The sequence below is a fragment of the Melospiza melodia genome, chromosome 26, assembly GCF_035770615.1.
Source record: "Melospiza melodia melodia isolate bMelMel2 chromosome 26, bMelMel2.pri, whole genome shotgun sequence".
In the NCBI taxonomy this organism is placed as follows: Eukaryota; Metazoa; Chordata; class Aves; order Passeriformes; family Passerellidae; genus Melospiza; species Melospiza melodia.
In genome coordinates, this window is record NC_086219.1 from 3048488 (window position 1) to 3065436 (window position 16949).

At 46.3% G+C, this 16949-nt stretch overlaps 1 protein-coding gene across 1 annotated transcript in view; it reads left to right on the forward strand.

Moving 5' to 3' along the window:
- Positions 1-16949, forward strand: part of PRDM16 (PR/SET domain 16) — a 300196-nt gene that overhangs the window by 251082 nt on the left and 32165 nt on the right. The window contains exons 5-6 of the mRNA XM_063176900.1: positions 5121-5223; positions 11346-11544. Of these exons, the coding sequence (XP_063032970.1) occupies positions 5121-5223; positions 11346-11544 (302 nt within the window). The remainder of the gene's footprint in view (positions 1-5120; positions 5224-11345; positions 11545-16949) is intronic.

The following is a 16949-nucleotide window of genomic DNA, read 5'->3' on the forward strand; positions in this document are numbered from 1 at the left end:
AGGGCTCATGGATCAACCCAGGCTGTTACAGAATTCCTCTGGCTTATTTCTACTTTCCCTTTTTGCTTGTTTGTTTATTCGGTTTTTTATTTGTTTGGGTTGTTAGTTTGTTTTTTGGGGTGTTGGGTTTCTTGATGTTTTGGTTGTTTGTTTGTTTTCTTTCCTATTATTTTTCCTTTCGTTTTATTTTTTCTTTCTTCAACACGCCGTGCCCAGAATAATTTCGATAAAAAAATCAAGAAAAGGAATATTCTCAGTACCACTAAACCCAACTTATCCTGTTAACTATTTAGTGTCAAACAAAGCTGGTAATTTGGAGAGCTGCCCATGCTGTGGTGGGAAGCACGAAATGATCAAGTGTGGAACTTTTCTATAAACAAACAGAATTGATTTGTGAATGTAAATCTTCTGCTGGATTAGTAAATCTGAGCTTTTTCAGCGCATGAAAAATAAAAAAGGCTTTGATGAGCCCAGACCATCAGTACCATGACTGAAAGATGAAGTTAATTACCATAATGAAATGTTTGATGAAATTAATGTGACTCCAGCAGAATCCAACTTTTCCCTGATCATTAAAGGAGCCTGTCCCATTTTCTGGAAGGGCTGCAGGAGATGTTCTGAAATAAAAGGAGTTACTTTGTTCTGAGAACAAATAGGGGAGGAAAATGAGCTAAAGGGTGAGACCAGGGCAGTGTCAGCCCTTGGCAGGGGCATTCTGAAGGATTTTTCCCTGTAAAATTTGTGGCTATCTCTGAACTTTAAGGACCTTTTAAACCACAGCTGGTGTTTTAGTGCTGGTTTGGGTTGCCTGCTGCACATCTTAATAGCTATTTTATTTTATTTTATTTTGATTTAATATTATTTAATTTTATTTTATTATTTTATTTTTATTGTTTTATTTTATTTCTTTTTATTTTATTTCTTTGCAAATTTACCTTATTTTATCTTATTTTTTCCTCTTAGCTTGGCCCATCCCAACTCCTGTTTTTCCAAGTCAGTCCTGAGCTCTGGGCTCACTCCTTGGCTGCCTTTTGGGGGTTTTTCTCAGGCACTTTTCCCCTTAAGTTCACTGTGGTTCTGTCCTGGGAAAAGCCTTTTTTGTAGAACAAGCAGGGAGGAGCACTGAAGTGCAAATGAAAAAGATAATGAGGCAAAGGAAAATTTTAGACAATTTTTATTTCGCAGTGGAATCCCCAGAAATGAGCTCCCCAGGCTGGGTGGAGCAGGGGCCTCAGCACTGCTCTCACCTGTGCACAGGTGTGTGTCCTGTGTCAGCCTGGTGCTGCTTGGGGGGTTTCCACCTGGGATTTTGGAGCTGAACAGGTCCAGGGAGATCCCAGATCGGGGTTTCCACCTGGGATTTTGGAGCTGAACAGACCCAAGGAGATCCCAGATCGGGGTTTCCAGGTGGGATTCTGGAGCTGAACAGGTCCAGGGAGATCCCAGATCGGGGTTTCTATATGAGATTTTGGAGCTGAACAGACCCAAGGAGATCCCAGATCGGGGTTTCTATATGGGATTTTGGAGCTGAACAGACCCAAGGAGATCCCAGATCGGGGTTTCCACCTGGGATTTTGGAGATGAACAGGTCCAGGGAGATCCCAGATTGGGGTTTCCATCTGGGATTTTGGAGCTGAACAGACCCAAGGAGATCCCAGACCCTGCTCACAGCACCAGCTCCCATTTTAGACCTCCCAGCTGGATGGTTACAGATGTGCCTGCTCTGGGAGAACTGTTTGCAAAGCAGTGGAACCCGGGGCTGGAATCACAGCAGGATCCTGGCAGCACAGGGATGGGTGATAAAATACCCAGGGGTGTTTTATCAGCAGTGGGATTTCATTTCCCATGCCAAATCTTTGTGCTTGTGACCATCCCAGCTTTGAGTTCCCAGCGAGGGCAGTGCTGGGGGGCAGAGCTCGGGTGAGTTTGGAGCTCAGCGAGTTTGCAGCGGGGCTGTGGGAAGGTGTCAGCCCGGCAGCGAGGGAGGGAGGCACGGCCGGGGAGGACCGGGACGCACCGGAGCTCCCGAAAAGGGCTGGGCAGAGTGCTCGGTAAGGGATGCACCGGAGCTCCCGGTTGGAGCTGTACCGAGAGCTCAGTGAGGGCCGTAACCCCGGTAAGGGCTGTGTCACAGCACTCGGTTAGGGCTGTACCGGGTGCTCGGTTAGGGATGCACCGGAGCTCCCAGTAAAGGCTGCGCCGGGTTTTTAAAACTCTCTCTTTACCGGCAGCCCGGTTTTAAAAGCTTTCCTTTACCGGGAGTTTTTTCTCAGTTAGGGCTGTATCCCCGGTAAGGGCTGTGTCAGAGCGCTCGGTTAGAGCTCCACGGGATGCTCAGTGAGGGCTGTACCCCCTGTAAGAGCCGTGTCCCAGCACTCGGTAAGAGCTGTATCAGAGCTCCCGGTTGGGCTGTACCGAGAGCTCGTTAAGGGCTGTACCCCCGGTAGTGACCGTGTCCCAGCACTCGGTACCGGGGTTGGCCGCAAGTGCCGCCCCGCAGCCCCCCGTTCATGGGGACGGCTGTGCCTCCGTCTGCCCCGACCTTGGAGCTGCTGCACAGACACGGCCCCGCTGCCCTTCTTCCCTTCTTCCCTTCTTCCCTTCTTCCCTCCCCTCCCGTTCCCTCCTCTTCCCTTCCCTGCCCTCCCCCGGATCGGCCCGGCCGCCGGCACCGGAGGAGCGCAGCGGCCGCGGGACAGGAGCGAGCAGGTCAGGGGAGCCCGGCCCGGCCCGGCCCGGCCCGGCCCGCTCCGTGCGCGCTGCCCGGCACCGGCCCCGAGGCACCGGCGGGGATCCCGCGGCGGCGGGCGGCGTCTGCCACCTGCTGGGGCGGGCAGGGGCCGCGCTCCGGGCCCCCATCCCCATCCCGATCCCGATCCCAATCCCTATCCCTATCCCTATCCCTATCCCTATCCCTATCCCTATCCCTATCCCTATCCCTATCCCTATCCCTATCCCTATCTCCCCATCCCGATCCCGATCCCAATCCCTATCCCTATCCCTATCCCTATCTCCCTATCCCGATCCCCAATCCCGATCCCCATCCCGATCCCTATCCCGATCCCCATCTCCATCCCGATGCCCATCTCCATCCCGATGCCCATCCCAATCCCCATCTCCATTCCAATCCCGATCCCAATCCCAATCCCAATCCCCATCTCCATCCCAATCCCCATCCCGATCCCAGTCCCCATCTCAGCCCTGGTCCTGGCCCCATTCCGCTCCCGGTCGCACCGGCAACTTTTCCCCGGTGTGTCCCGAGGAGAGCGGAGAGCCCCGGTACGGCCGCCGAGAGCCCTCGCCCTTCCCCGCCGGAGCGGGACCGGGAGACGCCGGGCAGCGGCGGGGGCGGCGGAGCGAGTTAATTATCCCGCGGGATGGGGATCCTAATTATCCCGCGGGATGGGGATGCTAATTATCCCACGGGATGGGGATCGTAATTATCCCACGGGATGGGGAACGGCTCCGTCCGTGGAACTGCTGCGGGGACCAGGGCGGATCGCGGCCCGCGGCCCGTCCTGGTGCTCGGTGGAACGCGGGCGGATCGGTCCGGTGTTTCCTGACCGCGGTGCGGAGAGGAGAGTTCTGAGCGGCAACCGCGCCCCACGGTCCGCGCCGCACCGCGTGGTGGCTCTGGGAGCGATGTCCCCTGTCCCTGAAATTCATGGAGGGATGTACTCTGTCCCTGAAACTCTGGGAGCGATGATGTCCCTTGTCCCTGAAATTCATGGAGGGATGTACTCTGTCCCTGCAGCTCTGGCAGCGGTGTCCCCTGTCCCTGAATTTCTGGGAGCGATGTCCCCTGTCTGAAATTCTGGGAGCGATGTCCCATGTCCCTAAAATTCTGGGAGGGATGTCCCCTGTTCCCTACAGCTCTCGGAGGGATGTTCCCAGTCCCTGTCGCTCTGGGAAGGATGTCCCGTGTCCCTGAAACTCTGGGAGCGATGTCCTGCGTCCCCGAAATTCTGGAAGGGATGTACTCTGTCCTTGTATCTCTGGGATGTGTTTCTCCTGTCCCTACAGCTCTGAGAGAGGTGTTCCGTGTCCCTGCCGCTCTGGGAGGGTTTCCCCTGTCCCTGGAGCTCTGGGACATGTGGTTTTTACCCCGAAAAATAATTTCTTGGATGCTGTTAAACACAGTGCTAAAAAAAAACAACTGGGAGTTAATAACAATTACCAGGTGAATTCTCAGGGTATTGTGTTAGGACAGGGTCCAGCGTACTCAAAAAATTTGGGAAACATCTGGAGGACACTGAATCTGCTCGGGACAAAAGAGAAAAGAGCTCCTGGAGCAGGTGCAGGGGAAGTGACAAAGGTCCAGGACATGAACACAGCTGTGCTCAGGACATGGTGGAATGTTCAGGGTCTGTGATCAGACAAGAGCTCAGAATGTGGGCAAACTGCTGACCTGGAGTGCTTCATGTCTGTGTTTAGGGGTCAAGTCTAGGCTGCTTTATTTTATTTTATTTTATTTTATTTTATTTTATTTTATTTATCTCAGAATGTGGGCAAACTGCTGACCTGGAGTGCTCCATGTCTGTGTTTAGGGGTCAAGTCTAGGCTGCTTTATTTTATTTTATTTTATTTTATTTTATTTTATTTTATTTTATTTTATTTTATTTTATTTTATTTTATTTTATTTTATTTTATTTTATTTTATTTTATTTATCTCAGAATGTGGGCAAACTGCTCACCTGGAGTGGTTCATATTAAGCAATCAGATCTAGGCTAATGGGGAGAATAATCAACAAAATCATTCTGTGGAGATTTGACAATTCAGCTCTAACCATGAGGCCAATTCTGGCTCAGAGAGCAAAGTCTTAAACATGAAAGGAGGACAGGAGAAAAATGGGAAGTTTTGTTGTAATTTGAGGGAGAGATAATTTGTTGTAATTTGAGAGATATTTTGTTGCCCAAAATATTTTTATATTGCCCAAACCCTTTGAAACTCTGACACCCAAAGAGAGTCAAATAAAGGCAGGAAAACGAGCTCTGAGCAGCAATTATCCCAAATCGAGGGACAGCCTCCCCTATTAACCAAAGTAATTTGAATTATTGATTAACACATAAACCACAAGGCTTTGCATATTTACCCTGTGTGTTGTGTTTGTGATTCCCAGGTCTATTATAAAGTTATTAAAGAGATTGAGCCGGGGGAAGAGCTCCTGGTGTGCCTGAAGGAAGGAGGTTATTCCCTGGGGAACATGGCACCCAGCATGGAAGGTAAGGCTCCCCAGGAGCTCCTGCTCCTCTCTGCACCCTCAGAAACGCCAGGGCTGGGACAAAACCTGACAAAACCCCAGCCAGGACCTGCCCCTTCTGCCTCTGAATGCATTTTGTGCTCATTTTCGCTCTTTTCCTGGTGAGAAAGGCTCAGTCCACAACACCGAGTTTTTATCAACCTCAGTTCCTTCTCTTTATGGGTTTGGGTATGATCAGAGGTGCCTTTTCTGTTTATCAGCCTCAGTTCCTTCTCTTTGTGGGTTTGGGTGTGATCAGAGGTGCCTTTTCCATTTATCAGCCTCATTCCCTTTTCTTTATGGGTTTGGATATGATCAGAGGTGCCTTTTCCATTTATGAGCGTTATTCCCTTCTCTTTGTGGGTTTGGGGATGATCAGAGTTGCTTTTCCCATTTATCAGCCTCAATTCCTTCTCTTCATGGGTTTGGGTATGATCAGAGGTGCCTTTTTCCATCCCCAGGTGCTTTTGGGTGTATAAAAAATAAAAATGGCCAAACCATCCCCAGGATGGAAAACATCCCTCTTGGTAAGCTCCAGCCTGCAGAGATTTGGGGAATCTGGAAAAGAGGGGTCCAGGCAGGGGATGAAGAGTCATCACTAAAATTGTCATTGCTGGAATAAAGACACCTCATCTTTCTCTGCAGCAGCTGTGAGCAGGCAGCAGGGCACACACATGGAGTGTTCTGGAAATCTAAGAGTGCTCCCAGCACTGGTTTTCCTCTCTTAGGATGATTTTCCCCACATTCATCCAAGGCTCTGACAATAAAAACACTGGGCAAGGAGGTGACCTCTGAGGAAAACTGGGAAAGATGTCCCCAACATCATTATTCCATGATTTATTTCTATAAGTACTCTATAAATAATTTCTAAAAATCCTGGTAAATTCTCATTTAAAAACTAATGGTTTTAAACTAGTTTTTAAATATTGCTCTGGAAATATTGCTCTATAAAATTAATTTATGAAATTGGAGTTCTCTCAGTGCACCCCACAATTTTTATCTATTTTTTACCATACATAAGTATAATTTCTGATGCAAATTTACAGTAAAATCCAGCACAATCAGTTTCCAATATTCCAGGAAAATGGGATGGTTTGAGGATTTGTGCTGCTGGAAGTTCATTTGCTGAAGGGCTGAGGGTGAAGTGTGATATTTGCTGCCTCACTCATATCAAGTTTGGAACTATTTTTTCACAGCTCTCCCCCTCAAAAAAGTTAATGATTTTCTCAAGACTAACACACACAGATGAATAATTTCTGCACCTTGTTTTTTTTGTTTTTTTTTTTTTTTTTTATGTCAAGGAGAAATCTGAATGAAAACTCACCGCTGTTCTGCATTTCAGTTTCTAGCAGGCTTTTATGTGAACAAGCAAAAAAGTGCTCCTTGTTTTCCATCTCTGTCATTATGGAACATTTATCTGGATCTTCCTGCTAACGGTGTCTAGTGCTTTTGCTGCATAATTGCTGTCAAATTATGCCAGGCCAACATTAAATATTTGACTCCTTAATACTTTTTACTTTTCAGCAGGGCTATCTCCCTGCTGCCTCGCACCCCCAGCTCACTTTGGAATTAACGGGAGAGAGAAAATGCAAAATTGTTCCACACAAAGATAATTATCATAAAAATCTTTCCTCCCAACCCCAGCCAAACACAGCAGACCCCTTATCACTGCAGGAATTTTGAGTAGGGCACTTGAACTCCTTTGAGATTCGAGTCTGGTAGATTAGCATGTAGATGCCACATAATTGTGTTCCCCTTGGTTTCTCTGAAAGCTATTAGGCACTGATTTATTTTTCTGTTACATTCCTGCTTTGTCCTGAGTGTTGCTGATGGAACTTCAGATAGGCACATACAACCATAGGTTTGACAAACACGACACTGAGAACAGGCAGCAATTTCGGTGTGACTGGGGCTGCTCTTTTCTTTGCAGCCCCTTCTCCCTGTCACACAGCTCCCTTTGTGAAGGGCAGTATTTTTGTTTTTTTAAAAAAGGGGGAAACTTTAATGAGAACGTGCTTTGAAGGGTGACCTTTTTATTTTTTGGTACTTACAGGCAGGGGAAAAAAAAGGAACAGCTGAATGAACCTGGAGCCTACAAAATGGGTGTGAGATGCAGACACAGAATCAGCGCCGGGTCTCAGCTCAGCCCTGAGCTGGTTTAGGTTTCAGTTTTGCAGGGCATGGGCTGCTCCTAAGCCAGGCTCAGGTCCTTGCCCTGCAGGGTGTTTGTTGAGGAGTCTGGTTTGGGGTTTGCTGGGAATGCCAGAGGAATGGGGGATGGATTTGGAGCGGTTATCATGGAATGGTTTGGGAGCTGAAGGATGAATTTATCCCACCCCATGCTATGGCAGGGACACCTTCCACTGTCCCAGGCTGCTCCAATCCCCTCCAGCCTGGCCTCGGGCACTGCCAGGGATCCAGGGGCATCCACAGCTGCTGTCCCAGGGCCTCCCCACCCTCAGCTGCTCTCCCACCTCACCTGCTTCTCCTCTCTTCAGCCTGAGTGTCACAGACATCTTTTGCGAAAATCCTTTCCTCGGGATTTTTTCCTCCTGAGAAGATGAGAGGCCTCAGGAACAAATTGTAAACAATGGTTATCTGCTGCTGTGGAATGCAACAGGTGCATCTGTGATTGGTCTCATGTGGTTGTTTCTAATTAATGGCCAATCACAGTCAGTTGGCTCGGACAGAGAGCTCGAGCCACAAACCTTTGTTATCATTCTTTCTATTCTTAGCCAGCCTTCTGATGAAACCTTTTCTTCTATTCTTTTAGTATAGTTTTTATGTAATATATATAATGAAATAATAAATCAAGCCTTCTGAAACATGGAGTCAGATCCTCGTCTCTTCCCTCATCCTCAGACCCCTGTGAACACGGGCACATCAGAGCATCAAAACAGGATTTACTACCAGTGGCAAGATGAAGAACATGTGGCTACAAGGCTTTTAATCATATTTTTGTCAGCTCTCTAAGCCTCCTTTCAATGCAAATTTCTTTTTCCAAACCCAGATACTCTGAAGCACAGGAATTGCTTTTCCTCCCCTCCATCTTTTCCACCTGTGTAAAAGCTGCTGTGTTTGATGTCCTCTTGGATTCTGTGTGATTTGGGTGAGATATGGCAAAGGACCAGGAGAATGAGAAGCTAAATCTCTTTTCTAAAATATTCTTGAGGCAATTAAGATATTTCACCTCTTTCCCTGCTCTGTAAGCTCACAGAAAGGACAAAATTGTGTCATTGTCACTGGTAAGAGCAGGGAAGGGGAGGAATTATCCAGTTTCAGCCAGGTATGGAGGAAATTACTCTCCATGGCTGCTCTTCCAAACCCAGAGAGGATTTCTGCTTCCTACAGGAGAGTTTGGGTGAAATAAGCTGCAATTAATCATGTAAATCTCAAACTGGAGCAGGGAGAATCCCACCTGGATTTGTGGAGGGAATTTTGTTGCGTTTTCTCTGAAGTCAAAAGAAAGGAAAGGAGAAAAAATAAAATCTGTTTCCTCCATTCCAAGTGTTTTCAGGTCTGGGGATTTGCCAGGTGGAGCTTGAGGGACACTGGGAGTTTGGTAGGAGCTTGTTAAGAGGTGAAGGGACCTGGGGCTTCCCAGCCTGGAGGATTTCAGTCACTCCTCCAAAAATTCCATCCTGGTTAAGCCACTGCTGCATTTACAAGAGAGAAAAGAGGGGAAATGCTGGCTCTGAGGTGGAGAAACACCTTACTAGAGAAATTCCACGTCTGTGGAGTTTGATGCTACATTTTTTACTTCTTTTCACTCATAAAAAGCAGTTTGGATTATTTTAATGGTAGTCTCTCCATTCTGCTGTTATTGGTGTCCTGATTTCCAGGTTTCCCTCCCCAGGGACATGAAACACATGGGATACACATTGGTCCTGCTCTACAAAATGCAGCAAAGAGAGAATTTCTCTGAGGAGCAGATCAGGGCCTGACCCACCCCATGGTGAGGCTGCTGCCAGCAATCTCAGAGTGTATAACCCTTGAAATGAGCTGAAATGAGAACAACTGGGGATTTTCTTTCTTCAGGTCTTCTTTTTTAGTCAAAATCCCTTTGCTGACTGGCTGGACTTCATTTCTTTTTGCATCCCTCTGTTGTGAGTTGAGGAGATACTGCAGCCCTGTGGGACCATCCATGAGGGTGTGGGTGGCTCTCTCAGGGATGCTCAAACCTCTGCCAAACCCCCAAAATCAGAGCTCCTTTATTCTGTAAGTAAAGTTTTGTATCAAGTTCTATTCTTCAGGAAAAAAATCAACCAGTGCTGAGAGGTGTTTCTCCACATCACCCAATGCACAAACCCCAATCTTTTTGGTGCAATGACACTCCTGAAGTTCCACCCACATTTAATTCTGCTTCTCTCCAATTACCACAGGGGATATTTTTTTCATTTCAGGGGATATTTTGCCTGTCATTCCATCAAATATTGAGGGTGGCTCAGCCAGGCTGTGCTGGCTGAGTTTTGGTGATACTTTCTTTTTCAGGGGGGTTTGATTTTCCCCATGTCAGTATTTTCCGTGTAGGTGTGCAGAGGGTGCAGAGGGTTTCCTCTGCCCACATCACTGCTGCAGCAGCCTCTGGGACCTTGCCTTGCTCAGTTTTAAACTCAGGTTTAAGCAGAGAAAAGAGAGATATGAGGTGAGTACCCAGATGGGAGCACAGAGGTCTCTGGGTGTGACACTGCCTGTGGTTCCACTCCTGTCACACTCAACAAAATTAAACCTGATTTATATAAAACACCATTCCAGGCCTTAAAGCTCAGCCTTTTTGCTCAGTTTTAAACTCAGGTTTAAGCAGAGAAAAGGGAGATGGGAGGTGAGTACCCAGGTGGGAGCATGGAGGTCTCAGGGTGTGATATTGCCTGTGGTTCCACTCCTGTCACACTCGTAACAAAATTAAACCTGACATATATAAAACACCATTCCAGGCCTTAAAGCTCAGCCTAAGTTCTTGCAGTTGTGCAAAATTTCGTGTAAACAAGTGCAAGGGGGGGGACTTTGAAGCAAAGGGGTTGAAGATTTTGCCCCAAGAACGTGAGCATGGCCACATCCCACCCCGGGGAATGGGGTGCAGAGCAGGGAATGGATCAGCTCCAGATCAGCATCACCTTTGGCTGCAGCTCTCAGAATATTCCCACTCCTCCCTCAGAGATAAGGCTGCTCCTTCTGGGAGTGCAGCTATCAGAAAAAGAGAACCTCAGAGCGTGGAGGAAGAGGGTAGGGGAGGACAGGGAAACGCGGCTCCAGTGACTCACAGGGGGCTGGAAAGCTTCTGTTCCAGGGTGGAGAAACCCAGAGCTATCCCGACTCCCTCACAGAGCTTGTTCTCCTGGAAAATTTACAGCTCTGAGCCGATTGTTTGGCTTGGCACCGTGGTCAGGATGCTGCCTTGTAAACTTAATAATAGCTGCCCTCTTTTTAATTTGTTTGACCTTGACTACAGTAATTCATTATGCGCATTAGAACTTTTAAAAAAAAATAAATAAAGGGGGGGAAAAAAAAGCAAAGAGCACTGCAACAAAGCCTTTGGCTCCCTGCTCTTCCTTCCATGGTGCTCTGGGCTGGGACTCCTCGGGCTGATGGAGCCCTGAGCTCCTGCAGTGGAAAACTGAGAGGAGAACATTAGACAGACAATTTCTTAGAAAGAAGCTCCTCCAGGTTTGTACTGTGGCAGTTTGCTCTTCTCACTATCTGTGTTTATATGAGCCTGGCTCGTTCCTTTTTCCCTGGCAGCCCCTTCTGAGGAAAACTCATCCATAATTTCAAACCCCCTCCTTGCAGACAAGCGCAGCACCCCGGAACGAGCCCAGAATTTTGTGTGTCTCCCAATCCCTGCAGGTCCCTCCATCTCAGCAGAGGCCAAGACACAAAGAAAACAAGATCTCCTCTGGTTGTGTGATCTGATTTTTTTTTTTTTTTTTGTTCTCTCTTAATGCTTAAAGTGAAAGCAGCTGCTGGCACAGCCTCCCTTGGGTTCTCTCCCCTCTCACTTGCGAATTCTCTCTTTGTTTGTTTGTTTGCTGGCCTGGGGGAGCTTTGCTGCTCCCTGGTTGTGTTCCCCGGGGCAGGGCTGACCATGGGCTGCTGTGTGTGTTGCAGAGGAGCCCTCGTTCCGCTGTGAGGACTGTGATGAGCTGTTCCAGTCCAAGCTGGACCTGCGGCGCCACAAGAAGTACGGCTGCGGGGCCGTGGGGGCCCTCTACGAGAGCCTCGGCGACGACATCAAGCAGGAAGGCCTGGGAGATGGACAGGTCTACGAGTGCAAGGACTGTGAGAGGATGTTCCCCAACAAATACAGGTACCCACTGACAGCCAGACCCTCCTCTGGCCTCCCCTCTGTGTCCTGGGCAAAGCGGGGTGATGGGAGGTGGGGAGGACTGAAGGGATCAACCTTTCCTTCATCCTTAGAAACCTTTCCTCTTTCTGTAGAAACCTTTCCTTTCCCCATAGAAACCTTTTCTTCCTCCATAAAAATCTTTCCTTCCTCCAAAGATACCTTTCCTCTTTCCATTGAAACCTTTCTTTCCCCCATGAAAACCTTTCCTTCCTCTGTAGAAACCTTTCGTTCCTCCATAGAAACCTCTCCTTGCTCCATAGAAACCTTTCTTCTCCCCATACAAACCTTTCCTTCCTCCATAGAAACCTTTCCCCTTTCCATAGAAACCTTTCCTCTTTCCATAGAAACCTTTCCTTCCTCTGTAGAAACCTTTCCTTCTTCCATAGAAACCTTTCCTTTCTCCATAGGCTTTAGAGATGTTCTTTTTGGGATAACCCTTTGTTTCCTCCATAGAAACCTTTCCTTCATAGCATATCAGTCTTCTTTCTGGAATAAACCTTTCCTTCCTCCATAGAATTTTACAATGTTCTTTTTAAGATAAACCTTTTCTTTCCCCATAGACACCTTTCCTTTCTCGATAGACTTTAGGAATGTTCCTTTTGGGATAAACCTGTAATTTCCCCATAGACACCTTTCCTTCCTCCATAGAACTTCAGAATGGTCCTTTTGGGATCAACTTTTCCTTCCTCCATAAGCTTTAGGAATGTTCTTTTTGGGATAAACCTTTCCTTTCCCCATAGACACCTTTCCTTTCTCCATTGCATTTCAGAATGTTCTTTTTAGAATAAACCTTTACTTCCTCCATGGGCTTTAGGAATGTTCTTTTTGGGATAAACCTTTCCTTCCTCCATGGGCTTTAGAAATGTTCTTTTTGGGATAAACCTTTCTTTTCTCCATAGCATTTCAGAATGTTCTTTCTGGAATAAACCTTTCCTTCCTCCATAAACTTTAGGAATGTTCTTTTGGGATCAACCTTTCCTTTCTCCATAGAAACCTCCCCTTTCCCTGCAGAGTTTAGGATGCTCATTTTGGGGCCTCTGTAGCTGTTGGGCAGTGTTTTATTCCACCTTGATTTCACAGACCTGTGCTTTTCATTGCCCGTTGGTAGAAGCACCCAAGGGTTGTTGGTGGGAAGTTTTAGGGGTCCTTTTCTGAGAGCCTTGGGTGGATCTTTCCATCTGTTCTCTTGTTCTGAAGGAAAAAAACCACCAATATTAGTTCAGTCAACATGTGCATGAGGGCTTCTTTTATGTTTAATTCTTGGTCATTTGAGATGAGTGGGTTTAAAGAGGTGTCAATGCCCTAAGAACTCGTGATATGGCCACAAGCTCCTGTTTGATCTGGCAGGAACAATTAAAAAAACTCTATCCCAATCAAATTTTTAATTTTCTTTGTGTCCACCAAATGTTCTTGTGACAGCAATGTGAAAAGGGAAAAGAAGAAGATTGCAAGCTGGATAACTCCAGCTCATTTTTTAATTTGCAATAATTATTTACTTATTATTATGATCATACGGTAACTGTAAATAAGAATTAAGGTTCTCTTTAAAAGGGAAAATATTTAAACTCAGGTTTTAACTTAAAATTTGATTTTTTTTTTTAAAGCAGAATGTGGTAGTAATGAAATGCAGCTTTAACACAGCAATCTCTGAGCTCTCTAATTCATTGGCAAAGCGAGACTCAGATAGTTAAATATTAGGAGCCAGCTTTAAAAGATGAGGAGTTTTTTTAATCATTTTAAGATTGTGTTTATTTGCATCCTAAGCCTTGATAAAAGCTTTTATAAAATTCTATAAAAGCAGAGTTTTCTGTGTTTACCAGAGGCTGAAGTTCTCACATACTCATTTCTTTTGCCTTCTTGGGTGAACAAACCCCGTGCACCAAAAAATTTCTTATAAAACTGTGAGAACTGGCAATCCCCTGTCAGGCTCTGCCTGAGCACAGCAAAAACCTCGAGGTTAAAGCCCCTGTTTCGCTTCAGTTTAACATTTAAAAACTTGCATTTGTCACTTTGAACTTAATTACATTGATACTTTCAGCTCTTTGATCTGGGTGAGGAAGTGAGGGGGGAAAAAAATCTATTTTAAAAGATGCAGAGAAAGGTGAGGGCTGCAGAGCATTCCCTGTATCTGAATGGAAAAGAGCTTGGGAGTTGAAGAATCTGGGATGGATCCTGGGATTTCTGAGTGGGACCCTCTTAGCCCAGTGTGGTTTTTTAATCCTCATCTCATGGCACTAATTGGCTACTCTCATTAGAAATAAGAGGCTGCAATTTTTTTCTTTTTTTTTTTTTTACCTGACAAGGAGAACTTCCTTCAAATATTTTCAATATTATGGATTTTAGTAAAAAATCCAATTCTTTTATCTATCTGTGTCAGGAACTCTCTCTTCCTTAGCTTCCAGCACTCTCTAATTTTTATGCTAACTAGGAATAACTAATAGTTATGTTAACTAGGAATAATTAATTTTTATGCTAACTAGCAAATAACTAATTTTTATGTAATTAGGAAATAACCTTTTGAAATATGTGTGTTGTATCCTATTTGTACCCTTTGTGTATTTCTGGCTCTCTAGGGGCCTCAACTGGCACTGTGGCCTTGGGGTTTTTGCCTTTTAGATCCAATATTTTGGGATAAGTAACATAAAATTGATTTTTTTTTTTTTTTTTTTTTTTTGACAAGGGAAAAGGGAGCAGCATCCTCATTCAGCCTTTGACATGCTGGTGGATTGGTGGGGTGGCGAGGAAATGTCCACATCAGTCTCTCCCCCATCAATCTGCCAAGTTTAAAGTCACTAAAACACAAAATAAACCCGCTCAGAGTGCCTGGATGGTCTTAGAATTTTTCAAAGTTAACACAGATGAAATCAAGGATGCCACTGGGGACCTGAAATTGAGCATTTAGCAGCTGACTAAATAAATAAATGTTTTGCTAATCCCAGTAGGTACTTGCCTCTGAACAGCATATTAGCTTGTCCATATTTGCTCAAAATAAACTCATAAATCACAGTTAACAGGAGCGTATTTTTGGATGTGAATATGAAAATTTTGTGTTACTTTGTGTGTGTTAAAAATCTGGTCATTTTAAGAGCACCATTTCTTGAGCAAAATGAATATTGCTGCTTTCAAACCAGGGGGTTGGCAGTCTATGAGGGGCTTGCCCATGAATATGAATTATCAATGGGATTAGGGCTGGTGCTCCAAGGGAAGGGTTTTGGGTGTTGAGTGACCAAGGCTGGCATGATTCCTGGGATCCTGAACTTGCCAGAAATGCCCAGGGAGTATTTTCCCTGAAGACTGTGCAGGATTTTCCTGTAGTGTTCAGCTTTAATGTTTCTGTAAAATTACAGCCATGCTTTAAAGTTCTGTAGGAATGGTTTAATGTCCATGTGTAGGGTGTCAGGCAGGAATAGGTTCCATGTGAGCTGGGTTTTTTTTGTTTAGAACTCACAGTAAGAGTAATGTTTGCAACTCCTGTTAACCTGCCCCAAAGGAAGGGAAGGATGCAGATTTCCTTCCCTTGTTTCTCAGGGCTGGCATTAGATGTGCAGAATTCCTGGTCTGAGATGTGCAGGATTTATGGCCGAGAAGTGCAGGATTCTCAGCCTGAAATGTGCAGGATTCCTGGCCTGAAATGTGTAGAATTCCTGGTCTGAGATGTGCAGGATTTCTGTCTGAGAGGTGCAGGATTTCCAGCCTGAGAGGATCAGGATTCCTGGCCTGAGATTTCTGCAGGATTTCTGCCCTCAGAGATACAAGATTTAAGGCCTGAGATGTGCAGGATTTAATGTCTGAGAGGTGCAGGGTTTAAGGCCTGAATTATTCAGGTTTTCTAGCTGAGACATGCATGATTCCCAGCCTGAGAGGTGCAGGATTTAATGTCTGAGAGGTGCAGGGTTTAAGGCCTGAATTATTCAGGTTTTCTGGCTGAGACATGCAGGATTCCCAGCCTGAGACGTGCAGGATTTAATGTCTGAGAGGTGCAGGGTTTAAGGCCTGAGATGTGCAGGATTCCCAGCCCAGGATGATCAGGATTCCTGGCCTGGGATGTGCAGGAGTCAAGGCTCAGACATACAAGATTTAAGGTCTGAGAGATGCAGGATTCCCAACACGAGAGGTGCAGGATTTAAGGCCCAAATTGTGCAGGATTTCTGGATGAGAGTAGCAGGATTCCCAGCCAAGGAGGATCAGGATTCCTGGCCTGCGATGTCCAGGATTTCTGGCCTCAGAGATACAAGATTTAAAGTCTGGGAGGTGCAGGATTCCCAACATGATTCCTGGCCTGAGAGATGCAGGATTTAAGGTCTGAGAGGTGCAGGATTCCCAGCCTGAGATGAACAGGATTCCTGGACTGAAAGGTGCAGGATTTAACGCCTGAGAGATGCAGGATTCCTGGGCAGGGAGGAGCAGGTTTCCCATGGCACAGTGAGGGCACTGGAGCCCCAAGTGCCACCCCTGCCATGGCCAGCAGCCACTGGGGATTGCCATCATCCCCCAGTCTGGAGACTCTCCAGTTGGCAGAAGGTGAAATTGCTGAGTGAAGTAATCAAAGATGTCTGACATTTAGAAGTGAAATGTGTTTGCACCTTATCATGTTTCCTCCCAACGGTGAGTCCCTGTGTTCTGGGAAGCTGTGGGCCTGCTGCCCATGAAAATGGACACATGAGAGGCTCAGCAGCAGCAAATCTTTTCTTTCTCCAGGGAGATGCCACAAAAAGTGCCCATTCTTCCCTTCAGGGATCTCTAGGGTCCCGGTTGGGTTTACTTTCCTTTTCCCCCTTGAGAATGGACTCAGGTATTTTTAAGTAGCATAAAACACAGCATCGTTTTGAGGCAGAAGAGGGCATTTTCAACCAATCAAATAAATCTAAAAAACCTCAAATGGTGTTTGGGTTTCACTGCCCTTCTCCCAGGTGAGGGGTTTGGAAAGAAGCTCTGTGAGGGAGCTGGGGATGTTTAGCCTGGAGAAAAGGAGACTCAGGGGTGACTTTATCAATCTTACAACTCCTGAAAGGTGCCTGTACTCAGGCGGGGTTGGGCTCTTTCTCCAGGAACTGACACAACCAGAGGACACAGCCTTAAGTTCCACCAAGGGAAATATAGGTTGGATGTTAGGAAAAAGTTTTTCATGCAAAGGGTGATAAAGTTCAGGAATGGCTGCCCAGGGAGGCGGTGGAGTCACCATCCCTGGGTGTGTTTAACAAAGCCTGGATGTGGCACTGGGTGCCAAGGTTTAGCTGAGGGGTTGGGGCTGGGTCGGACTCAATAAACTTGAAGGTCTCTCCAAACCGGTGATTCTGTGAATTCTGTGAATTTTATGAGCTGCTCCCTCCCTGCTCTGAGGCACCCAGAAACAGGAAACCCCCCAG